This window comes from Anolis carolinensis, unplaced genomic scaffold (assembly GCF_035594765.1).
Source record: "Anolis carolinensis isolate JA03-04 unplaced genomic scaffold, rAnoCar3.1.pri scaffold_11, whole genome shotgun sequence".
Taxonomy (NCBI): domain Eukaryota; kingdom Metazoa; phylum Chordata; class Lepidosauria; order Squamata; family Dactyloidae; genus Anolis; species Anolis carolinensis.
In genome coordinates, this window is record NW_026943822.1 from 3,705,819 (window position 1) to 3,732,539 (window position 26,721).

Genomic DNA, 26,721 nt, shown 5'->3' on the forward strand with positions numbered 1-26,721 from the left:
CATGAAGCCGGAAGCTGGAAAAATGTTAAATAGCCTTTATGTCTGTCTGTATATGTGGTATGTCTGATAATGGCATTGAATGTTTGCCATGTATATGTACGTTGTAATCCGTCCAGAGTCCCCTTCGGGGTGAGAAAGAAGGGCGGAATATAAAGACTTTAAATAAAGAAATAAATAATTGTTGCTGCTCCCACTAGTAGCCAGAACATAACAGGTTTTTCAAATGCTTGTGTTCTGAGCTGTAATGTTTTGAACCACTATTCTGCAATGTGCTAGGCATAGATTTGAGATCCATGTAAGTATTCTAAAAACTGACATCAACAGCCTAGCAGCTAAACTTTAGACTGATTTTCTGAATAGTTTCAGTAACAATCCATTGTACTACAGTCTCATTACACTCGAGCATGGATCCACTTTAAATCCAGTTTCTGCATCTTGACGAATTCTTGGGTTTATAGTTTAGTGAGACCCAGGACCTGTCTGGCTAAGCAGTTTAAAGGCTCTTTCCTAAATTACAAGTGCTAGAATTTTGCAGGAGGCAGAAACTGGATTTAAAGGTGATGAGGTTCTAGTTCAGGGGTCCCCAAAATTTTTAAACAGGGGGCCAGTTACAGTCCCCCTGCATCCTCGCAGTGATGTTGACTGGCTATATCTGCCTAGAAGATCAGGGGGCAGAGGACTCTTACAAGTAAAACAAGCAGTCAAAGAAGAAGAACATGCCCTGGCAGAATATGTAAAGCAAAGTGAAGAACCTGCTTTGATTGAAGTCAAAAATCAGAAACTCCTCAAAGCACAGTAGACAAAAAATCAGTACAAGAAAACCAAACTACAAATAGAGGTGACAGCTGGCACAACAAAACATTGCATGGAAAGTTCCTTGACAAAATTGATGGAAAAGCTGATAAGAAGACCTGGCTCTGGCTCACAAATGGGACCCTGAAGAAGGAGACAGAAGGCCTGATCCTTGCAGCCCAGGAGCAAGCCATCAGCCAAGATCGAAAAATCAGCTGATGACCCAAAATGCAGACTGTGCAAGAAAACCGATGAAACCATTGATCATATCCTCAGCTGCTGTAAAAAAATCACACAGACAGACTACAAACAGAGGTACAACAATGTGGCCCAAATGATCCATTGGAACTCATGCCTCAAGTACCACCTCCCAGCAGCAAAGAACTGGTGGGATCACAAACCTGCAAAAGTATTGGAAAACGAGCATGCAAAGATACTGTGGGACTTCCGAATCTGACAAAGTTCTGGAACACAACACACCAGACATCACAGTTGTGGAAAAGAAAAAGGTTTGGATCATTGATGTTGCCATCCCAGGTGACAGTCGCATTGACAAAAAAAACAGGAAAAACTCAGCCGCTATCAGGACCTCAAGATTGAACTTCAAAGACTCTGGCAGAAACCAGTACAGGTGGTCCCGGTGGTGATGGGCACATTGGGTGCCGTGCCAAAAGATCTCAGCTGGCATTTGGAAACAATAGACATTGACAAAATTACGATCTGCCAACTGCAAAAGGCCACCCTGCTGGGATCTGCACGCATCATCCGAAAATACATCACACTGTCCTAGACACTTGGGAAGTGTTCGACTTGTGATTTTGTGATACGAAATCCAGCATGTCTCTCTCGTTTGCTGTGTCATAATAAAATAATAATAATAATAAAGAGGGATGGAAGAGACTCCTTGGGCAATTTAGTCCAATCTCCTTCTACATTTGTGTACCCAAAGCACTAGCAAAGCACCCCCTAATACAGTAGAGTCTCACTTATCCAACATAAACGGGCCAGCAGAACGTTGGATAAGCGAGAATGTTGGAAAATAAGGAGGGGTTAAGGAAAAGTCTATTAAACATCAAATTACATTATGATTTTACAAAATAAGCATCAAAACATCATGTTTTACAAGAAATCAACAGAAAAAGCAGTTCGATGTTATGTAGTAATCACTGTATTTACGAATTTAGGTCCAAAACATTGCAATGAATTGAAAACATTGACTACAAAAACATTTGCTACTAAAACATTGACTACAAATAAAGATAGAATTGCATAAAATTAACTTCCAGTAACAGCATTTTCAGAAATTAAATCCGTAAAAAGTTCAGTCTTTACTGCCTAGAGAAACAGCTGTGGATCTGGATGGGAGGCAGACTGTATTGGATAAGCCAGAACGTTGGATAAATGAATGTTGGATAAGTGAGACTCTACTGTAATTAATTGTTAATTAATTAAAATACTGTTATAAACAAACAAAGCTTTGGAAGGCGCACACCGGGTGGGGGAGGAGGCGGGAAAGGCGACCCCTGTTCTAGTTAGATTTTTGGTAAAGTACTGGATAGTACAATTGTGACTCCTTTAAAAGCAAGGAATGGTGGTGGCATGTTAAAGACATGTGTTTCAGGTGTCACAGGATTTTGTGTTTTTGCTATAACTCTTTGCAACTAGCTTTAGATATCTAGGCCAGGTGCCTTCTGACTCTTTGCTTCCTCTGTTCATGAGCATTGTTGCACTGAGGTTTGTTTGGGATGTTGGCATGGAAATAACATACTTTTGTTACTGTTTTCTTTTTTTTCCTCTTTGGAGTGAGATGCATTGACACTTCAGAATAGAAAAAAGAACTCCAGATCACAATTACCACGGCAAGAAAGAGGTGTCAAATTGAAAATGTCAGACCAAATAGCTATTGATGTAGTCAATCAAAACAACATTTCCGCCTTGCTTAAAATGTCCTTGTATTTTCTTTTACCAAGTCACTTGTCCTAATTGGAATCCATGCATGCACACACTCTTCCCTTGCCAAGACAGACAAACTAGCACTTTGAGTGGGCGTATTTGCAGGTTGAACAACTAAATAAAGGAAAATTTAAAAGATGTGGATCTGTCTGCTGAGCATCAACTGGCAGACTTATTGGAGTCAACACCTGGGAACTGGAGCAAGGTGTATTCGTGTTATTAAGATCTTCTGCTACCAAAACATTGTCACCCCCTTCAACTCATGTGAGTGAGCCCATTATTCTTCTTAGTTTGACTTGTTTTACAATTCCAGCTGAGTCAGTACTTTGGGATTTCAGCCAAGAACTTTGAGACTTAAAACAGAGACAAAGCTCAGGGAACTACTCAGGGATTAGTATTTTCAGAATTGTCTTCAGGAATGAATGTCTCCATGGCAGTCCTGTCTTGGCATCAACAGAGGCAGAGCTGAGTCCATCCAGACAGTAGCTGCCGACTGGGAAGCAAAGACAGATAAATACATACCATGATAAAATGCAGCCTTTATGCATAATAATAATAATAATAATAATAATAATAATAATAATAATAATAATAATAATAATAATAATAATCTTATTTCTAGACCGCCCTCTCTCCCAAGAGGGACTCAGGGCGGTTAACATACATATAAATGGCAAACATTCAATGCCACAACTACATCACTCAATATCAAAAGTATAAAATATACAGTAGAGTCTTGCTTATCCAACCTTCGCTTATCCAGCATTCTGCCTTTTAGCAGTCAATGTTTTCAAAACCTTGCAATGTTTTGATGCTAAATTCGTAAATACAGTATTTACTATATAACGTTACTGTGTATTGAACTACTTTTTCTGTCGATTTGTTATAAAACATGATGTTTTGGTGCTTAATTTGTAAAATCATAACGTAATTTGATGTTTAATAGGCTTTCCCTTAATCCCTCCAATATTATCCAACATTTTTGCTTATCCAACATTCTGCTTGACCTTTTATGTTGGATAAGCGGGAATCTACTGTATCTGCACAAAAGCAATTAAGTATTTGTACAATTTTATAGGTACAAAACCCGCCATTGTGGTACTGCAAGCAAAATATAAGTTGAAACCATGAAAATATGACTTTGAGAGGATGAGTAAACATTTAGACAGCCCCATGTTTACAAAATCAATAGGAAGAGTGTGATTACAGGCAATTAACACTCAGTAAGTTATACACATCATTAGAAATTTTCTAACAAAAAAAGCAACATACTGTATATAGTCGAGTATAAGCCTAGTTTTTCAGCCCTTTTTTTAAGACTGAAAAAGCTCCCCTCGGCTTATACTCGGGTGAGGGTCCTGGTTGGCTTATATTTGGGTCAGCTTATACTCGAGAATATATGGTACATTTATTATTTTTCTCTATTATTATTGGTATTATTACATTTATTATTTTTCTCTATTATTGTTTCTACTATTACATTTATTTTACTCTGTTGTTATTATTATTATTTATTAAATTATTATTTATTATTTATTTAATACATTTATTATTTCATTCTGATATTATTATTGCATTTATTATTTTACTCTATTTATTATTACATGTACAGTAGAGTCTCACTTATCCAAGCTAACGGGCCGGCAGAAACTTGGATAAGCGAATATCTTGGATAATAAGGAGGGATTAAGGAAAAGCCTATTAAACATCAAATTAGGTTATGATTTTACAAATTAAGCACCAAAACATCATGATATACAACACATTTGACAGAAAAAGTAGTTCAGTACGCAGCAATGTTATGTTGTAATTACTGTATTTACGAATGTAGCAACAAAATATCACGATATATTGAAAACATTGACTACAAAAATGGCTTGGATAATCCAGAAGCTTGGATAAGTGAGACTCTACTGTACTATTTTCCTTATTGACAGTATTTCTGAATTTGCAGCTTATAATGTGCACTTTGCTTATCCACTATTGCAACCTCATTGCTTTTAATTTGATGTTTTAATACTGTGTGTCTGTTTTTTTGGTTATTGTGTACATATTTTTATTGGTTTTTGTTATTGTATCTTGATGTTTCGTATTTTGTTATTGTTTTGTATCTGATTTTGCTGTAAGCCGCCCTGAGTCCTCTTCAGGGGAGATGGAGGCGGGATATAAATAAGATTATTATTACTATTATTATACAGTCCTAGACACTTGGGAAGTGTTCGACTTGTGATTTATTGTTATTATTATTATTGGTTACTGTGTATATATTTGTATTGGTTTTTGTTATTGTATCTTGATGTTTCGTATTTTGTTATTGTTTTGTATCTGATTTTGCTGTAAGCCGCCCTGAGTCCTCTTCAGGGGAGATGGAGGCGGGATATAAATAAGATTATTATTACTATTATTATACAGTCCTAGACACTTGGGAAGTGTTCGACTTGTGATTTATTGTTATTATTATTATTGGTTACTGTGTATATATTTGTATTGGTTTTTGTTATTGTATCTTGATATTTTGTATTTTGTTATTGTTTTGTATCTGATTTTGCTGTAAGCCGCCCTGAGTCCTCTTCAGGGGAGATGGAGGCGGGATATAAATAAGATTATTATTACTATTATTATACAGTCCTAGACACTTGGGAAGTGTTCGACTTGTGATTTATTGTTATTATTATTATTGGTTACTGTGTATATATTTGTATTGGTTTTTGTTATTGTATCTTGATATTTTGTATTTTGTTATTGTTTTGTATCTGATTTTGCTGTAAGCCGCCCTGAGTCCTCTTCAGGGGAGATGGAGGCGGGATATAAATAAGATTATTATTACTATTATTATACAGTCCTAGACACTTGGGAAGTGTTCGACTTGTGATTTATTGTTATTATTATTATTGGTTACTGTGTATATATTTGTATTGGTTTTTGTTATTGTATCTTGATATTTTGTATTTTGTTATTGTTTTGTATCTGATTTTGCTGTAAGCCGCCCTGAGTCCTCTTCAGGGGAGATGGAGGCGGGATATAAATAAGATTATTATTACTATTATTATACAGTCCTAGACACTTGGGAAGTGTTCGACTTGTGATTTATTGTTATTATTATTATTGGTTACTGTGTATATATTTGTATTGGTTTTTGTTATTGTATCTTGATATTTTGTATTTTGTTATTGTTTTGTATCTGATTTTGCTGTAAGCCGCCCTGAGTCCTCTTCAGGGGAGATGGAGGCGGGATATAAATAAGATTATTATTACTATTATTATACAGTCCTAGACACTTGGGAAGTGTTCGACTTGTGATTTATTGTTATTATTATTATTGGTTACTGTGTATATATTTGTATTGGTTTTTGTTATTGTATCTTGATGTTTCGTATTTTGTTATTGTTTTGTATCTGATTTTGCTGTAAGCTGCCCCGAGTCCCCTTTGGGGGAGATGGATTCGGGATATAAATAAGCCTATTATTATTATTATTATACAGTCCTAGACACTTGGGAAGTGTTCGACTTATGATTTATTATTATTTTTATTTTGGTTATTGTGCATATATCTTTATTGGTTTTTGTTATTGTATCTTGATGTTTCGTATTTTATTATTGTTTTGTATCTGATTTTGCTGTAAGCCGCCCCGAGTCCTCTTCAGGGGAGATGGAGGCGGGATATAAATAAGCCTATTATTATTATTATACAGTCCTAGACACTTGGGAAGTGTTCGACTTATGATTTATTATTATTATTATTATTATTATTATTATTTTGGTTATTGTGTATATATCTTTATTGGTTTTTGTTATTGTATCTTGATGTTTCGTATTTTGTTATTGTTTTGTATCTGATTTTGCTGTAAGCCGCCCTGAGTCCTCTTCAGGGGAGATGGAGGCGGGATATAAATAAGATTATTATTACTATTATTATACAGTCCTAGACACTTGGGAAGTGTTCGACTTGTGATTTATTGTTATTATTATTATTGGTTACTGTGTATATATTTGTATTGGTTTTTGTTATTGTATCTTGATATTTTGTATTTTGTTATTGTTTTGTATCTGATTTTGCTGTAAGCCGCCCTGAGTCCTCTTCAGGGGAGATGGAGGCGGGATATAAATAAGATTATTATTACTATTATTATACAGTCCTAGACACTTGGGAAGTGTTCGACTTGTGATTTATTGTTATTATTATTATTGGTTACTGTGTATATATTTGTATTGGTTTTTGTTATTGTATCTTGATGTTTCGTATTTTGTTATTGTTTTGTATCTGATTTTGCTTTAAGCCGCCCTGAGTCCTCTTCAGGGGAGATGGAGGCGGGATATAAATAAGATTATTATTACTATTATTATACAGTCCTAGACACTTGGGAAGTGTTCGACTTGTGATTTATTGTTATTATTATTATTGGTTACTGTGTATATATTTGTATTGGTTTTTGTTATTGTATCTTGATATTTTGTATTTTGTTATTGTTTTGTATCTGATTTTGCTGTAAGCCGCCCTGAGTCCTCTTCAGGGGAGATGGAGGCGGGATATAAATAAGATTATTATTACTATTATTATACAGTCCTAGACACTTGGGAAGTGTTCGACTTGTGATTTATTGTTATTATTATTATTGGTTACTGTGTATATATTTGTATTGGTTTTTGTTATTGTATCTTGATATTTTGTATTTTGTTATTGTTTTGTATCTGATTTTGCTGTAAGCCGCCCTGAGTCCTCTTCAGGGGAGATGGAGGCGGGATATAAATAAGATTATTATTACTATTATTATACAGTCCTAGACACTTGGGAAGTGTTCGACTTGTGATTTATTGTTATTATTATTATTGGTTACTGTGTATATATTTGTATTGGTTTTTGTTATTGTATCTTGATGTTTCGTATTTTGTTATTGTTTTGTATCTGATTTTGCTGTAAGCTGCCCCGAGTCCCCTTTGGGGGAGATGGATTCGGGATATAAATAAGCCTATTATTATTATTATTATACAGTCCTAGACACTTGGGAAGTGTTCGACTTATGATTTATTATTATTTTTATTTTGGTTATTGTGCATATATCTTTATTGGTTTTTGTTATTGTATCTTGATGTTTCGTATTTTATTATTGTTTTGTATCTGATTTTGCTGTAAGCCGCCCCGAGTCCTCTTCAGGGGAGATGGAGGCGGGATATAAATAAGCCTATTATTATTATTATACAGTCCTAGACACTTGGGAAGTGTTCGACTTATGATTTATTATTATTATTATTATTATTATTATTATTTTGGTTATTGTGTATATATCTTTATTGGTTTTTGTTATTGTATCTTGATGTTTCGTATTTTGTTATTGTTTTGTATCTGATTTTGCTGTAAGCCGCCCTGAGTCCTCTTCAGGGGAGATGGAGGCGGGATATAAATAAGCCTATTATTATTATTATACAGTCCTAGACACTTGGGAAGTGTTCGACTTATGATTTATTATTATTATTATTATTATTATTATTATTTTGGTTATTGTGTATATATCTTTATTGGTTTTTGTTATTGTATCTTGATGTTTCGTATTTTGTTATTGTTTTGTATCTGATTTTGCTGTAAGCCGCCCTGAGTCCTCTTCAGGGGAGATGGAGGTGGGATATAAATAAGATTATTATTACTATTATTATACAGTCCTAGACACTTGGGAAGTGTTCGACTTGTGATTTATTGTTATTATTATTATTGGTTACTGTGTATATATTTGTATTGGTTTTTGTTATTGTATCTTGATGTTTCGTATTTTGTTATTGTTTTGTATCTGATTTTGCTGTAAGCTGCCCCGAGTCCTCTTCAGGGGAGATGGAGGCTGGATATAAATAAGCCTATTATTATTATTATACAGTCCTATACACTTGGGAAATGTTCGACTTATGATTTATTATTATTATTATTTTGGTTATTGTGCATATATCTTTATTGGTTTTTGTTATTGTATCTTGATGTTTCGTATTTTATTATTGTTTTGTATCTGATTTTGCTGTAAGCCGCCCCGAGTCCTCTTCAGGGGAGATGGAGGCGGGATATAAATAAGATTATTATTACTATTATTATACAGTCCTAGACACTTGGGAAGTGTTCGACTTGTGATTTATTGTTATTATTATTATTGGTTACTGTGTATATATTTGTATTGGTTTTTGTTATTGTATCTTGATGTTTCGTATTTTGTTATTGTTTTGTATCTGATTTTGCTGTAAGCCGCCCCGAGTCCTCTTCAGGGGAGATGGAGGCGGGATATATATAAGCCTATTATTATTATTATACAGTCCTATACACTTGGGAAATGTTCGACTTATGATTTATTATTATTATTATTATTATTATCAACACAACGACGTTGTATGGCACAGCAAACAAGATAGATATGCTGGATTTCGTTTCGCAAAACCACAAGTCGAACACTTCCCAAGTGTCTAGGACTGTGTGATGTATTTTCTGATGATGTGTGCAGATCCCAGTAGGGTGGCCTTTTGCAGTTGGCAGATGGTGATTTTGTCAATGTCTATTGTTTCCAAATGCCGGCTGTGATCTTTTGGCACAGCACCCAGTGTGCTTATTATTATTATTATTATTATTATTATTATTATTGGTTACTGTGTATATATTTTTATTGGTTTTTGTTATTTTATCTTGATGTTTCATATTTTGTTATTGTTTTGTATCTGATTTTGCTGTAAGCCGCCCTGAGTCCTCTTCAGGGAAGATGGAGGTGGGATATAAATAAGCCTATTATTATTATTATACAGTCCTATACACTTGGGAAATGTTCGACTTATGATTGTTAAATGAATGATATGGTAATAATATAATATATTGTGTATACATATAATATTGATAATTCAGTAGAGTCTCACTTATCCAACATAAACGGGCCAGCAGAACGTTGGATAAGCGAATATCTTGGATAACAAGGAGGGATTAAGGAAAAGCCTATTACACATCAAATTAAGTTATGATTTTACAAATTAAGCACTAAAATATAATGTTTAACAACAAATTTGACAGAAAAAGTAGTTCAATACGCAGTCATGCTATGTAGTAATTACTGTATTTACGAATTTAGCACCAAAATATCACGATATATTGAAAACATTGACTACAAAAATGCGTTGGATAATCCAGAACGTTGGATAAGCGAGTGTTGGATAAGTGAGATTCTACTGTAATATTATAATGTTATACAATATAATATTTATTTATTTATAACAGTATTTCTACACCGCCCTTCTCACCCAACAGGGGACTCAGGGCAGCTAATAATAATAATACAATATACAGTAGAGTCTCACTTATCCAACACTCGCTTATCCAACGTTCTGAATTATCCAACGCATTTTTGTAGTCAATGTTTTCAATACATCATGATATTTTGATGCTAAATTTGTAAATACAGTAATTACAACATAGCATTACTGCATATTGAACTACTTTTTCTGCCAAATTTGTTGTATAACATGATGTTTTGGTGCTTAGTTTGTAAAATCATAATCTAATTTGATGTTTAATAGGCTTTTCTTTAATGCCTCCTTATTATCCAACATATTTGCTTATCCAACATTCTGCCGGCCCATTTATGTTGGATAAGTGAGACTCTACTGTAATAATATTGTATAATATAATAATAATAATATTTATATATTATATATTAAATGTAATATTACTAATAATATTACGGTATAATGGTATAGTACAATATAGTAATATATAATGCTAATATTGTGCTCTGCTAATAATATAATATATTGTATGTACATACAACTTGTAAGCCGCTCTGAGTCCCCTTCGGGGTGAGAGATGGTGGGGTAGAAATGTATCAAATAAATAAATAATTGTTGCTGGGTTTTTTTTTTGGCACTACAAATAAGACATGTGTAGTGAGCATAGGAATTTGTTTGGGTTTTTTTCAAATGATAATTCGCCCCCTCAACAATCTGAGGGACCATGAATCGGCCCTCCACTTAAAAAGTTTGAGGACCCCTGCAGTAGAGTCTCACTTATCCAACACTCGATTATCCAACGTTCTGGATTATCCAACACATTTTTGTAGTCGATGTTTTCAATACATCGTGATATTTTGGTGCTAAATTCGTAAAAACTGTAATTACAACATAACATTACTGAGTATTGAACTACGTTTTCTGTCAAATTTGTTGTCTAACATGATGTTTTGTTGCTTAATTTGTAAAATCATAACCTAATTTGATGTTTAATAGGCTTTTCCTTAATCCCTCCTTATTATCCAACATATTCGCGTATCCAACATTCTGCTGGCCTGTTTATGTTGGATAAGTGAGACTCTACTGTAGTGTGATAGTGTATAAGGTGTTGTGGACGAATGGCTCAAGTATTTTATCATGTATGGTTTTAAATATAAGGGCTGTGGCGCAGGCTGGAAAACAAGCCAGCTGCAACAAATCAACAAATCACTCTGACCAAGAGGTCATGAGTTCGAGGCCAGCCCGGTGCCTGCTCTTGTCTCTGTTCTATGTCATGGCATTGAATGTTTGCCTTATATGTATACAATGTGATCCTCCCTGAGTCCCCTTCGGGGTGAGAAGGGCGGAATATAAATGCTGTAAATAAATAAATAAATAAATAAATCTATTTCTTGTATTTTGTTAAATTACCTAATTGTTTTAATTACTTAGGTTTTATCCTTTTGTACTGTATATTGGCATTGAATTTTGCCAGATTGTGAGCCGCCCTGAGTCCCTTTGGGTGAGAAGGGCGAGATAGAAATGATGAAAATAAATAAATAAATAAATAAATAAATAAATAATGTTCCCACAAGTATTCAAACCAAAAGACTTTTCTAGCAGCTGATAAATCATCCTTTGTTCTCTCCTTTTCAGAATCTAACAGTCGCCGAGCTGTAAACAGAGGATATGTTTGCCAGCTGCTGCGTCTGCACCAGGACTGGCATCGCCATGATACCTCTAACAATTATGTTCACATCCGGAGGGGTCTCCTGCTTTGCCTCAAGCACATCACCAATGTTCGCTCTGGTCGAGAAGTCTTCCTTCTTTCTCATGGCCTGGAAACTCTCGTCACAACAGCTCAGGTAAACAAGCATTCAGTATTATTGTCGAAGGCTTTCATGGCCAGGATCACAGCGTTGTTATATGTTTTCCAGGCTGTATGGCCATGTTCCAGAAGTATTCTCTCCTGATGTTTTGCCCACATCTATTGTAGGCGTCCTCGGAGGTTGTGAGGTATCTGAGGATGCCTGCCATAGATATGGGCGAAACGTCAGGAGAGAATACTTCTGGAACATTGCCATACAGCTTGGAAAACATACAGCCCCAAGCATTCAGTAGGAAACTAAAAAAGCAGCGGTCCTCACAGGGTTGGATTTAGGAGAGAAAACAAAAGAGAACAAAAACTAAGGACTTTCCAATGAAACGCACAAGATGCTGGAATAATCCAGTCATAAACTCAGGCTTGCCAGAGAAATAGAAAAAAAATAGAAAGGGTTTTTTGGTAGAAAAAGGAAACGGTAGGGCCTTTGCAAGAAAAAGGTGGTGAAATGTTAACAGGGGATAGATAGGGGAAAGGCAGAGATGCTCAACACCTTCTTTGCCTCAGTCTTCTTTCTCTCAAAAGGACACAACCTCACAAACTCTGAGGATGCCTACCATAGATGTGGGCGAAACGTCAGGAGAGAATACTTCTGGAACATGGCCATATAGCCTGGAAAACATACAACAACCCTTCTCTTGTTAATAATCATTTTCTAAAGGCTTTCTGGAATCGAAATGTCTTAACCCACCATTTAAAAGATAGCCATGCTAATTTATGCAAAGATACTACTTCTGTCAACTGCAATGAACATTTCTTTCTATCCCTGTTTGCAATATCTTTGGGGACATTCTGCGCTCTCCGTGCCTTGCACATATTTTGAATAGGCGGTGGAATTAACCAACTGTTACGCACAGAGAGAAAGTATTGCTATCTCTTCCCACTCTGGGGGTTTATTCCAGCAGAGACCAGACACTTCCGCTTGGCAAGAATCAACATGTTTCTCCTGTATTTTCTACCTATTGTTGTTTTATTCCTCTCTGTGTCCTACAAATATATGACGGAGGCAGAACTTAAGCTTGTCATTGTTCCTGGTGACATTGGTGTCGAAACAAGGGCCTGGAGAGGATACTTACCATGTTTCCCCAAAAATAAGACAGCATCTTATATTAATTTTTGCTCCCAATGTTGCACTAGGTCTTATTTTCAGGTGATGTCTTATTGTTCCATGAAGAAGAATTCACATTTATTGTTGAACAAAAAAGAGAACATTTATCATGTATTGTACAGTAGTTGTCATCACAACCAGCATAGCCAGACAAACTGTGAATCCTATCAAGAATTTCTTATTACAGTAGAGTCTCACTTATCCAACACTCACTTATCCAACGTTCTGGATTATCCAACAAATTTTTGTAGTCAATGTTTTCAATACATCATGATATTTTGGTGCTAAATTCATAAATACAGTAATTACTACATAGCATTACTGTGTATTGAACTACTTTTTCTGTCAAATTTGTTGTATAACATGATATTTTGGTGCTTAATTTGTAAAATCATAACCTAATTTGATGTTTAATAGGCTTTTCCTTAATGCCTCCTTATTATCCAACATATTCGCTTATCCAACATTCTGCTGGCCCGTTTATGTTGGATAAGTGAGACTCTACTGTACTTCCATTATTTCCATGTACAACAATATATGGTACTAGCTGTGCCCGGCCATGCGTTGCTGTGGCGTTGTCTGGTGGTGTTGGTGAGAAATTGTTGAGGTAGTGGTGGTATTGAATGTCTGTTGTATGGTTGTCTTTATGTTTAGTATGCACACTGAAGTGGATTATATGGCAGTGTGGAGTCAAGATAATCCAGTTCAAAGCAGATAATATAAGATTCTAAATGGGTTATATAGATGTGGAAGGGCCTTGAGTCTACACTGCCATATAATCCAGTGCAAATTAGATAATCTGTGGAAGAGGCCTAAGTGAGGCCTAACTGTGCCTGTCCCCTGGGCTGAGTAGGTTGCTAGGAGACCAAGTGGGCGGAGCTTAGCCTTCTAACTGGCAGCAATTGGATAAAAACTATTATTCATCTCCCTCTAATTAGGACTTTATTTTTCTTTTCTTTTTGTTGTATCAACCTAGAGCCGTGAATGATGGGTTATGTTGTTAAATTTTGAGGTTGGGGGCCTGTAGTTTTGTTGTTTTGTTGGTCGCCATGATGCCATCACTCTTTTATATATATAGATGTATGTTTACCGATCCTGCATGCTTTAGTGTTCTGTTTGGCAGACATGCTTCCAAACAAAAACTTCGCTAGGTCTTACTTTCGGAGGATGCCTTATATTTAACAATTCAGCAAAACTTCTACTAGGTCTTATTTTCAGGGGATGTCTTATTTTCAGGGAAACAGGGTAATTAAGTAAATAGCTAGTGTAGAATTCTGTCCATAAATTATCTTTTGTAGAAAAAACAAAGAAAAGATTAATACAGTAACTCTTCCATCTGCTCCATGAAAACTGGATATAACAAAATAGTGAGAATAATGAAATAAATGGGACGAAAGGAAGGGCACCTCCCTCGTCCTCCCCAAACTTGTTTCAGTTCTGAGTATCCTGGAGGCAGAGCATACGGGCTCTGATAGCAAATGTCTAGCTAAGAGGCAGAATACTGACTACAACATTTTATTACAGGCCCAGCTTATAAAACAGACGTTCAGTACTGCTGCTCAGAATGGCTTCAACTGTGCTTTCTTGATATTCTGTGCGAATGGGATGGCTTTTACTCAAATCATCTGGGATGAAAAACCAATCACATTCTTATGTAGATGGGCATCATACAGCTTAACGACAAAGATATACGATAGCTATGCCATTCTGTTTCCCCTCTCTGGAGATTGTTGTATGTGAACTGCAGCAATAAAGCCTTCAAGGATATGGGATGTTACACATTTAAATTGGTTAAAATCCTGTCCTTGCTGCAGAGGTCATTGGACTCGAGGAGGGCAGCGGAGATCCTTTTAAGAAGGAAAGGGTGAAGGCCAGCAACTCTTCCTCCAAATTCATCTTCATTAAATTATCTGTAGAAATTATGGAGTTTAAATTAACTGAGCTTGTTTCTGAAGTAGGACCAACATGGTAGCTCACAATTTTAACTGAATTTTGGAGGAAAATGTGCCCACAATACAGTATAAAGCAGCATTTCTCAACCTGGGGGTCGGGACCCCTGGGGGGGGTCACGAGGGGATGTCAGAGGGGTCACTAAAGACCATCAGAAAACATATATTTCTGATGGTCTTAGGAACCCCTCTGGCAGAGAAGGCTGAAGATCTCTTTGCTGGTCCTTCTCTTCCTTTTTGGAAACAGACAGCGAATCCTCCCACCAATAGCCCGATTTGTCCAATTCTATCCCAGCAACTACAACTCCCAAATGTCAAGGTCTGTTTTCTCCAAACTCCACCAGTGATCACATTTTGGCATATTGAGTATTCGTGTCAAGTTTGGTCCAGATCCATTATTGATTTGAGGCCACGTGCTCTCTACATGTAGGTGAACTACAACTTGAAAACCCAAAGTCAATGCCCACGAGACCCTTCTGGTATTTTCTTTTGGTCATGGGAGTTCTGTGTGCCAAGTTTGGTTCAATTCTATTGTTGCTGGAGTTCAGAATGCTCTTTGATTGTAGGTTAACTATAAATCCCTGCAACTACAGTTCCCAAATGACAAAATCAATCCCCACCCAACCCCACTAGTATTCAAATTTGGGCGTATCGGGTATATGTGCCAAATTTGGTCCAGTGGATGAAAATACATCCTGCATATCAGATATTTACATTGCGATTCATAATAGTAGCAAAATTACAGTTATGAAGTAGCAATGAAAATAATTTTATGGTTGAGGGTGTCGCACCTTGCTGAACACACCTTGCTGAACACACCAGGCTGTACACAGGTTGAAGTCTTTTGTAGTTTATTAGGAAATAGGAAATAAATAGTTCTTAAAAAGCAAATGTAAAGATCCAAAAGATTGTTGCAAAACAAAGGCTATCAAGAATAATCCAAGAAAACATTAGGCATAAAACAAGGTTCCATTAATACATGACATAGTCCCATACACAAAGCTGCTGGATAATCCAAGAGAGCAAGAGCTGCTTCTAACTCAAACGAGACGTTGCTTTTGACAAAGATTTCTCTCTCAGCACACCCTTTAATATTCCCTGCATAGCATGAATGCATTTCTTTGGCCTCTGACCTCTTTCTTGTTTGCTATTCTAACACTCCTGCGAACCCAAAATTCCAAACGGCCAGCTCGATCCAGAGATTCCGTTTCATCAAGGCCAGACAGCTCGTTAGCAGCAGCCTCTGTCTGCATGCTATCTAACTGGGAGCTGTCCTCCCTTTGCACCTGGCTAGCTTCGGTATCATCTCCAGAATCATCAACACCATTCCCTGTTGTGGGAATGCCTCATCTCTCACTGTAGGGACACTCTGAACCTGAATCCCATAATTCCCATCAGAGTCATCTTGAACCTGAATCCCATCATCTTGAATCCCACAATCCCCATCAGAGTCCCTCTGAGACTCCATCTGAGTCACAACGGGGGGGGGGGGGGTCACCACAACATGAGGAACTGGATTAGGAAGGTTGAGAACCACTGGTATAGAGCCATCAGTTCCTTTGTGTCTTCCTTCATTCTGCATCATATGGAGAAAAATGATTGAGCTCACATTTCAGTTCAAACTTGCCCAATTAAGGTCACTTCCTAAAGCTAAAAATGAACCGGAAACCATTTATCTCTTAAACTGAACAGTGACTCAGTCCAGTTTACTGGGACGACCTGGGTTAAAAGGACTGGAACCATTGCAGGAGCATGTATTCCACTGGTTTCAGTCCCTACACTACTCATGATCCAAGTACCCATTCGTGATGTAGAAGAATTCACCATCAATGATATCAGGTGCCTCACAGAGGTCCAGCAGAAGTAACAAGGGTGCATTTCCGCATCCCGTTTATGTTCTCAACTAGATCATCCACTAAAGTGAACAAGACTGTCCCTGTGTATCTCTACTGATACCTGAAAACTCAGAAAATATTGAACTTTGTATTTTGATTATATTTGGCCTGGAAACCTACCATAGAATCATACTACAGTACATAGAAATGCACATGTTTTGTGTTAATGTGGGATTTGTGTATTGGTAGTGTTTAAATGAAATTTGTGTCTTGTCTGTATTGCATACTGATTGCATCATCCAGAGTGTACTATAGTCTGGAAAGAGTTAATTACTAAGAAGCTGTAATTACCTTGATGTGTGGCTGGAACTGGGGAGTGTCCAGACACAAGTGTGTATGCATTACTGATTGAATCAGTTCTGTTCAGTTCTGAGTTGAGTTGATTGCTTTCTGCCTAGAGTCCTGTGTTCGTCTGCAAGTCTGTTTGTCTTGACCATTACTGCTTACAGTAAAACTTGTTTATAGTTTTACCAAAGTCTCTGGATGTCACTTCGTTCTGCGCTCCACTGATTCCATCCAACTACTGCTGCGCTGCTAATACTCTGACATTTTGGTGGGAGGTGGTGGTATATTTTTGGTGATTTGGGTAAGTGAAACTAGGGAGATGGCGCTCATGGTTAAGTCGGTCATACAGTATTTGAGTTGCTTCCATGCTCTAGGAATACCTGAGATCTTAGGTATGCTATCCATCTTGAAATATCCTTGTAGTAGGAAAACGACAGTCTGAATATGCTTCTTTATTGGTACCCAGGACGGCTTGATTAGCAAGAATCTAGATGGAATAGTAAACACAGTGACTCAGATCCTGAGGAAGACCTTACCCAAGATGCCGCTTCCTTCTGCTGCTCTTAGAAGTTCCTATTCCTTTCCTATACCTGGGAGAACTGAACCTTCTCAAGCTAGACCTGAAGGTAAATGTGTAGAATACTGGAGTTGGACAAGCAATGCCTCCACCTTCGTAACTCCTGAACAGATGGCAGTCCTGGTCTGCGGCAGGTACTGGCTTGTTCAGTAGACTCTCCTCTGCAGTTCCATTTGGCGGGAAGCCTTAGCATTGAACGGTTGTGTTGTTAAAGTGCAAAGTATGGAACCCTGCGCAGACGGGGAAGCCTTAGCATTGAACGGTTGTGTTGTTAAAGTGCAAAGTATGGAACCCTGCGCAGACGGGGAAGCCTTAGCATTGAACGGTTGTGTTGTTAAAGTGCAAAGTATGGAACCCTGCGCAGACGGGGAAGCCTTAGCATTGAACGGTTGTGTTGTTAAAGTGCCAAGTATAGAACCCTACGCAGACAGTCGGTCAATGTGACTTAAGTAATGTTCAGTCACTGAATTCTTGACATCAGAAGGTGTCACCCCAAAGGAGATTCATCAGATAATGCAAGCTGTTTATGGGGATTGTGTTGATGTGAGTACTGTGCGTCATTGGGCGAGTAAGTTTAAAGATGTTGAGGTGGGAACATCTGACTTGTGTGACAAAGAGTTGGACGTCCTGTGACAGCAACTACTGAGTTTCACAAGCAAAAGATTGACAGATTGATTCAGGACGATCCTTGTATCATTCAGAGAGAAATGTCAAGCATTATTGGCATTTCACAAGAACGTGTGGATCACATTATTGCTTTTCTTGGCTACTGGAAGATCTGTGCATTATGGATACCCAAGATGCTGAAGCCTGAAATGAAAGCGCACAGACTTGAAATTTGCCAGGAACTCCTCTCGCATTACGAGAATGAAGGTGACGCCTTTCTCCTTTGGGGTGACACCTTCTGTTGTCAAGAATTCGATGACTGCACATTGCTTAAGTCGCATTGACCGACCGTCTGCGCAGGGTTCCATACTTTGCACTTTAACAACACAACCGTTCAATGCTAAGGCTTCCAGCCAAATGGAACCATCTGCACAGGGTTCCATACTTCGCACTTTAACAACACAACCGTTCAGTGCTAAGGCTTCCCACCAAATGGAACCATCTGCACAGGGTTCCATTCTTCGCACTTTAACAACACAACCGTTCAATGCTAAGGCTTCCCGCCACATGGAACTGTAGAGGAGAGTCTACTGAACAAGCCAGGACCTGCCGCAGACCAGGACTGCCATCTGTTGAGGAGTTACGACGGTGGAGGCATTACTTTTCATTCAACCCTCGTACATGAATGTCACCCCTTCATTACTATGTAGAGGCTATACATTTTATGAGTTATGTACCATGTATGAATCAACCTCATGTGTAAGTCAAAGGCAGGTTTTGTGGCCAACATTATGGATTTTGATATGACCCAGATTTCCAAAACTCTAGTAAATCCAGCTTCCTCTTGATCTGGATTAGCAGCTGAATGCAGTGCTTTTTCTGCAAATCCAGCCCTGCATCATCTGAATTCGCACTGTAGTACATCATATTTGAGCCATGTAGAAGCAACATTGGGAAATGATTATCCTTCCACTGCCAATATAGTTACATTGTTTAAAAATTACACAGAAACCATTCCTAGAGAAATACTGTTTATGTAGCCAATGCAAATTAAGGGTCCAAATAATTAGCTTAGCTTGGTGAATGATGAGACTTTTAGTTTAGCCAGTTGCTCAATTTATCTTTTATTCCTTGCAGGCTATTTTGAATATGACATTGAGGAGGAAATTGAAAGAGACTTAGATAATGATGTGGAAAATAAAGAGGATGTAAGTATTTATTTCGGCGACCCCTCTGTACCCCACTGATCCGTGGTAGGTAACCATTTGCCAATGCCAATGAGACTTTAGAATTTAGCAAAATACACCCCATTTTAACATGGGAGAAAGAAAATTAGACAAACTGGTAGATCTTCCCATTAAAAGGATTTGATAAAAGGACAGTTAGGCTTGTTGATGCAAAGCTTGTCTTATAAGAGCCAGTGTGGTATAGTAGTATTTAGAATTATTGCTTTTGCAAAATACAAGTTTAAACATGCCAACCTTTTGGGAATTCAGGTCCAAAATGGCAAATAGACTATGACAACGACTGATCACCCCCCCCCCTTTTTTTTTTTTTTTACATTTGCCATGCCTGAATTCAGTGAGACTTAATTTCCAAGTAGATGTGTATAGGATTGCCTTGAATAATAATGGCCAGAATGAGGATCTGAAGGTTTGCTTTGGAAGCATCGACTATTAAATTACAGTTACATTGTAAGATGTTCATGTCCATAGTGAAAGGTAAAGGTTTTCCCCTGACATTAAGTCTAGTTGTGTCCGACTCTGGGGGCTGGTGCTCATCTCCATTTCTAAGCGGAAGAGCCGGCATTGTCCATAGATACCTCCAAGGTCATGTGGCCGGCATGACTGCATGGAGCACCGTCCATAGGAACAAACAAATATGATTCAGAAAGTGTAAAGGACTGATTATTATTATTATTATTATTATTATTATTATTATTATTATTATTATTATTATTATTATTATTATGTGCTGTGACTAGTGATGATTTAAGGAACTACTTTCCAAAGCCACTTCTTTCTGGTTCTGTCTCCAATAGGATGATGACTTGGAAACGGATGCTGAGAAACTCCTATCAAAACCAGAGCTTGACCGGCCAGAATCAGAGCTGAAGCAGTATAAGACCATGTGTCCAGAACTTTGCTGTAACTTTGGGGTGAGGTGGCCCTTGGCTACAATTTCTCTCTAAATCCAAAGAACGTATCCATGGATACCTGTGTGGGCCATGTGTCAAAATTCAATAATATCCAAAGCAGCAATACTTTAGAGCTACGTAGCCCATTTTGAAGCAAAAATTTCTCATGGAGCCACAAGAAATGTTTATATATTGTATTATACAGTAGAGTCTCACTTATCCAAGCTAAACGGGCCAGCAGAACCTTGGATAAGCGAATATGTTGGATAATAAGGAGGGATTAAGGAAAAACCTATTAAACATCAAATTAGATTATGATTTTACAAATTAAGCACCAAAACATCATGGTATATTGAAAACATTGACTACAAAAATGCCTTGGATAATCCAGAACCTTGGATAAGCGAGTCTTGGATAAGTGAGACTCTACTGTATCTATATATATAAAAGAGTGATGGCATCAGGGCAGTGGACAAAACAACAAAACTACAGGCTCCCCAACCTCGAAATTTGACAACACAACCCATCATCCACGCCTCTAGGTTGATACAACAAAAAGAAAAGAAAAATAAAGTCCTAATTAGAGGGAGAGCAATAATTTTTTTTATCCAATTGCTGCCAGTTTAGAGGGCTAATCTCTGCCCACTTCGTTGCCTAGCAACCAAGGGACAGCCAGGTTTCAGTTAGGGGACAGGCAGATTTAGGCTTCACTTAGGCTTCTTCCACAGATTATCTAATTTGCACTGGATTATATGGCAGTGTAGACTCAAGGTCCTTCCACACAGCTATATAACCCATTTATAATCTTATATTATCTGCTTTGCACTGGATTATCTTGACTCCACACTGCCATATAATCCACTTCAGTGTGCATTTTATACAGCTGTGAAGAAGGGGCCTCATATAATCCAGTTCTGAGCAGATAATATAAGATTAGAAATATACAGTAGACTCTCATTTATCCAACGTAAACAGGCCGGCAGGATAAGTGAATATGTTGGATAATAAGAAGGGATTCAGGAAAAGCCAATTACACATCAAATTAGGTAATCGTTATACAAATTAAGCACCAAAACATCATATTATACAACAAATTTGACAGAAAAGGTAGTTCCATGCGCAGTAATGCTATGTAGTAATTACAGTAGAGTCTCACTTATCCAACACTCGCTTATCCAATGTTCTGGATTATCCAACGCATTTTTGTAGTCAATGTTTTCAATATATCGTGATATTTTGGTGCTAAATTCATAAATACAGTAATTACTCCATTGCATTACTGCGTATTGAACTACTTTTTCTGCCTAATTTGTTGTCTAACATGATGTTTTGGTGTTTCATTTGTAAAATCATAACCTAATTTGATATTTAATAGGCTTTTCCTTAACGCCTCCTTATTATCCAACATATTCGGTTATCCAACATTTTGCCAGCCCACTTTTGTTGGATAAGTGAGACTCTACTGTACTGTATTTACAAATTTACCAGTAAAATATCACAATGAATTTGAAACACTGACTACAAAAACATTGATTATGAAAAGGCAGACTGTGTTGGATAATCCAGAACATTGCATAAGCGAATGTTGGATAAGTGAGATTCTACTTTGATATGAAATAATTTCTAGGATAGAATAATGCAGAACAATATAATCTCTAAAACCAGGACAGTAATAAAGAAATAAAGAAATAAAGAAAGTAAATAAAGCAAGGAAATTGGAAATTCCACAAAGGAAACAATCAGGGCCAGCTAACACCTCCCAAGAAAGGATTCTTCCAGAAAGGAAGCTGAGAAGGCAGTGAAGCACTATGTATTACCAAAGTCATTATTATTACTATCATTACTATCCTTACTATTATTATTATTATTATTATTATTATTATTATTATTATTATTATTATTGTGTTGCGGTCAACCGTGAAAATGAATACAATCTGGCTCCAAGTATTCAAAAACACTAAAATCAGAATATATAAAAATTAATGTGGTATAATAAAACAGAACAATACAATCTCTAAAATCAGAACACTAAATAAAGAACAACACTCTGAAAATAGGGGAATTCCACACAGAAAACAATCAGGGCCAGCTAACACCTCCCAACAAAGGATTCCCATCATCAAAGTCTGGCCAATCCTCTGTTTTCTCAGGGCCACAGACAGTAGAAGCATATAAAATATCGCAAACAACACCACTCTGAAAACAAGGTAATTCCAGACAGGAAACAATCAGGGCCAGCTAACACCTCCCAACAAACAAATCACTCAGGGAGGAAACAGCTAGGCTTTAAATCTGCAAGACCATTACATCCTAATCATTTTTCCTAATTGCAGCATTCATACTTGCCTCCAACAGACAAAAAAAAAACAATCAGAAATATTGCATATTCACAACCTTTAGGAAATAATGTCCCCTGATGGCACAGCATGTTAAAGCACTGAGCTGCTGAACTTCTGGACCTAAAGGCCGCAGGTTTGAATTGGGGGAACTGACAGAGCCCCCACTGTTAGCCCCAGCTTCTGCCAACCCAGAAGTTCAAAAACATGTAAATGTGAGTGCATCAATAGGTACTGCTCCGGTGGGAAGGTAACGCCGCTCCATGTAGTCATCCCACATGACCTTGGAGGAGTCTACGGACAACGCCGGCTCTTCGGCTTAGAAATGGAGATGAGCACCAGCCCCCAGAATCATACATGACTGGGCTTAATGTCAGAGGAAAACGTTTACCCTTTACCTTAACTACCACCAATTCCTCAATACTTTATTTCCCATACCACCAGACTTCGCCACAGCAACGCGTGGCCGGGCACAGCTAGTCTATATATATAAAAGGGTAATGAAATTTTGGCCTATGACAAAACAACAAAACTACATATCCCAGAAACACTAAACTTGGCAGCACAACCCCTCATCCATGCCTCTACGTTCATACAACAAAAAGAAAAGAAAAATAAAGTCCTAATTAGAGGGAGAGGAATAATTGTTTTTATCCAATTGCTGCCAGTTAGAAGGCCAAGCTCCGCCCACTTGGTCTCCTAGCAACTCACTCAGCCCAGGGGACAGGCAGAGTTAGGCCTCACTTAGGCCTCTTCCACTCTGCCTATAAAATACAGATTATCTGATTTTAATTGGATTATATGGCAGTGTAGACTCAAGGCCCTTCCACACAGCTATATAACCCATTCATAATCTTATTTTATCTGCTTTGAACTGGATTATCTTGACTATTTCCCATACCACCATACTTTGCCACAGCAACGCGTGGCCGGGCACAGCTAGTATTATATATAATGTATGTATATCAGTACCAGGTAAACTTTTGGACACAGCGGCTGCATTGCATGTTAAAATTTGACAGGCCAGGCTAATGGCAGATGGATGAAGAGTCTGTGTGAACTAATTTAATTAACCAATTGCTATGCACACTGTGCTTATCTTGTTTGTAGTGCAAAAAGAAAAAGATAAGAAAGAACAATACAATATTTACCATGAAGAACAATTTTAAGCAATATAGACTTAACAAGGCCTTCTAGTACAGTGGTTACCAACATTTTTGACCAGGGACCACTTCCCAACATTTGTACCTAAAGGGTTACAAATCAGTTTTTGGTCAACTTTAGATTCGGTTTAGCTATTTGGGGGTGCTGATTCAGAAAATTGCATTGAATAGACCACCTCAGCTCTAGTTTCTGATAAAGAACATATGCCATCCAGTAGTCATCATCTTCTCGCCCACAGAAAACCATATTTAATAATCTTGAGATAATGCAATTTTCTGAATCAGTAACGCCGCCCATTTGTGGCCCCTGCTTTCGAGTCAAAGGTGAATTGGGAGAGATGTTCATGTAGGTCAGTTGTTCTCAACCTGGGGTTTCCAGATGTTTTTGGCCTGCAACTCCCAGAAATCCCAGCCAGTTTACCAGCTGGTAGGATTTCTGGTAGTTGAAGGCCAAAAACATTTGGGGACTCCAGGTTGAGAACCAATGGTGTAGGCAGGAAGGAGAGATCTCAAGAGAGGTTACTTTTCTGTGCTAATTGAAGTTTAAGTTTTAGTGCCTGGATTGTATGAGTCTTTGGTGGGTTTTTTTGGTATTTTTGATTGTCTATTTTATAAATGGGGGCCCCTGGTGGCACAGTGTGTTAAAGCACTGAGCTGCTGAACTTGCGGACCAAAAGGTCCCAGGTTCAAATCCCGGGAGCAGAATGAGTGCCCACTGTTAGCCCCAGCTCCTGCCAAACTAGCAGTTTGAAAACACGCAAATGTGAGTAGATCAATAGGTACCGCTCCGGCGGGAAAGTAAAGGCGCTCCATGCAGTCATGCCAGTGGCCACATGACCTTGGAGGTGTCTATGGACAACGCTGGCTTCGGCTTAGAAATGGAGATGAGCACCAACCCCCAGAGTCAGACATGACTGGACTTAACGTCAGGAGAAAACCTTTACCTTTACCTATTTTATAAACCCACTAGCTGTGCCCGGCCACGCGTTGCTGTGGCAAAGTGGTGGTGGTGCTATTGGTTAAAAATGGTTGTGTAATTTTTATTTGACGTTATTTGTATTTTTTAATTAATGTTATTGTAAGTTATTTTTTTATTTATTATATTTTATTATTTTCTTGTATTATTTTCAGTTATTTTCTGTTATTATAGTATTTTATTGTATTAATTTTTTTAGCGTTTTTAATTATTTTTTTAGTGTTTTTTATTATTTTTTATTGGGTTGTTAGGAGACCAAGTTGGAGGACCTTAGCCTTCTAACTGGCAGCAATTGGATAAAAGCAATTATTCCTCTCTCTCTAATTAGGACTTTATTTTTCTTTTCTTTTTGTTGTATCAACCTAGAGGCATGGATGATGGGTTGTGTGTCGTCCATTTTCAAGGTTGGGGGGCCTGTAGTTTTGTTGTTTTGTGGGTCGCCGTGATGCCATCACTCTTTTATATATATAGATGAGGCTATTGTAAGAAGGGAGTCATGTCACGCTTTTCTACCTTTCTCCCCATCTTCTAAAGGAATCAGAGTCAGAGTCTGAAAACGAGATCAACTCTGAGGATGTCTCTGCAACGCTGACCCGTTCCTGTCTCCATGTGATTCCAAATTCAGCTTCCTCAAATCGCCAGCCAGAGTGCACAGAGAGGGACCAAATAATTCAAAAGGAACAACTGTCCCAAAGAGCTTCTACGGTTCTAGTGAAGAACTCATTGAAAAGAGAGAAACCTTCTCAAGGGCCTAGGAAAGTAATCCGCAATGAATCTCAGTCTTTGACGGATTCTTTTAGTGAAGGAGAAGACCCAAAGTGTGCTGCTGCTCTGCATCCTCTTGCCAAAGAGCCACTGCGGGACAGAAGAACGGCACCTTCTCCGTCTATGAATTCCTGCCGATCCAATTGCCAAGAGACCGTGGGGGCTTCTGAGGTAGTAACAAAACTTTTGGAGAGACACCCAGGCAATATCCCTTTCCACAACCCTCACTACTATATGGCAAGGGCTGGCTGTACCAAGTCCATTCCAGACTACAGAGTCCTGGCGTTCCCAGATCTCTGGGGTCACGTGCCTCCTCCTTATAGTCAGTTTTTACAGCAGAGAAGACACGGTGTCCAGAGGTAAGTCCCATCTCCTTTTCACCTGCTTTTATAAAGATAGGGGCCGGGCTGTGGCGCAGGCTGGTAAACAGCTGCTGCAATAAATCACTCTGACCATGAGGTCATGAATTTGAGGCCAACCCATGGCGGGGTGAGCACCCGTCAATTAAAAATAAAATATAGCCCCTGCTCGTTGCTGACCTAGCAACCTGAAAGATAGTTGCATCTATCAAGTAGGAAATAAGGTACCACTTATAAAAAAGTGGGGAGGCAAATTTAACTAATTTGCAACATTGGAATGAGGAAGTGCTGTCACAGTGGATGATAAAGCAGCTGCTCCCCCCTGTGGCCAGAATCGAACATCCCCTCAGGAGAAGGTTAAATTGCCTCTGCGTCTGTCTGTCTGTCTGTTGTCTCTGTCTCGGTTCGATGTGTTTATGGGCATTGAATGTTTGCCCTGTATGTACATACAGTAGAGTCTCACTTATCCAACACTTGCTTATCCAACGTTCTGGATTATCCAACACATTTTTGTAGTCATTGTTTTCAATATATCGTGATATTTTGGTGCTAAATTCGTAAATACAGTAATTACAACATCACATTACTGCGTATTGAACTACTTTTTCTGTCAAATTTGTTGTCTAACATGATGTTTTGGTGCTTAATTTGTAAAACCATAACCTAATCTGATGTTTAATAGGCTTTTCCTTAATCCCTCCTTATTATCCAAGATATTCG

At 37.9% G+C, this 26,721-nt stretch overlaps 1 protein-coding gene across 2 annotated transcripts in view; it reads left to right on the top strand.

Annotated features, from left to right (window-relative positions):
* Positions 1–26,721, top strand: part of agbl1 (AGBL carboxypeptidase 1) — a 581,450-nt gene that overhangs the window by 97,478 nt on the left and 457,251 nt on the right. For both annotated transcript variants that reach the window (XM_062963555.1, XM_062963554.1), the window contains exons 7-11: positions 11,620–11,828; positions 17,549–17,708; positions 19,403–19,473; positions 20,307–20,423; positions 25,412–26,001. In XM_062963555.1, the coding sequence (XP_062819625.1) occupies positions 11,620–11,828; positions 17,549–17,708; positions 19,403–19,473; positions 20,307–20,423; positions 25,412–26,001 (1,147 nt within the window). The remainder of the gene's footprint in view (positions 1–11,619; positions 11,829–17,548; positions 17,709–19,402; positions 19,474–20,306; positions 20,424–25,411; positions 26,002–26,721) is intronic.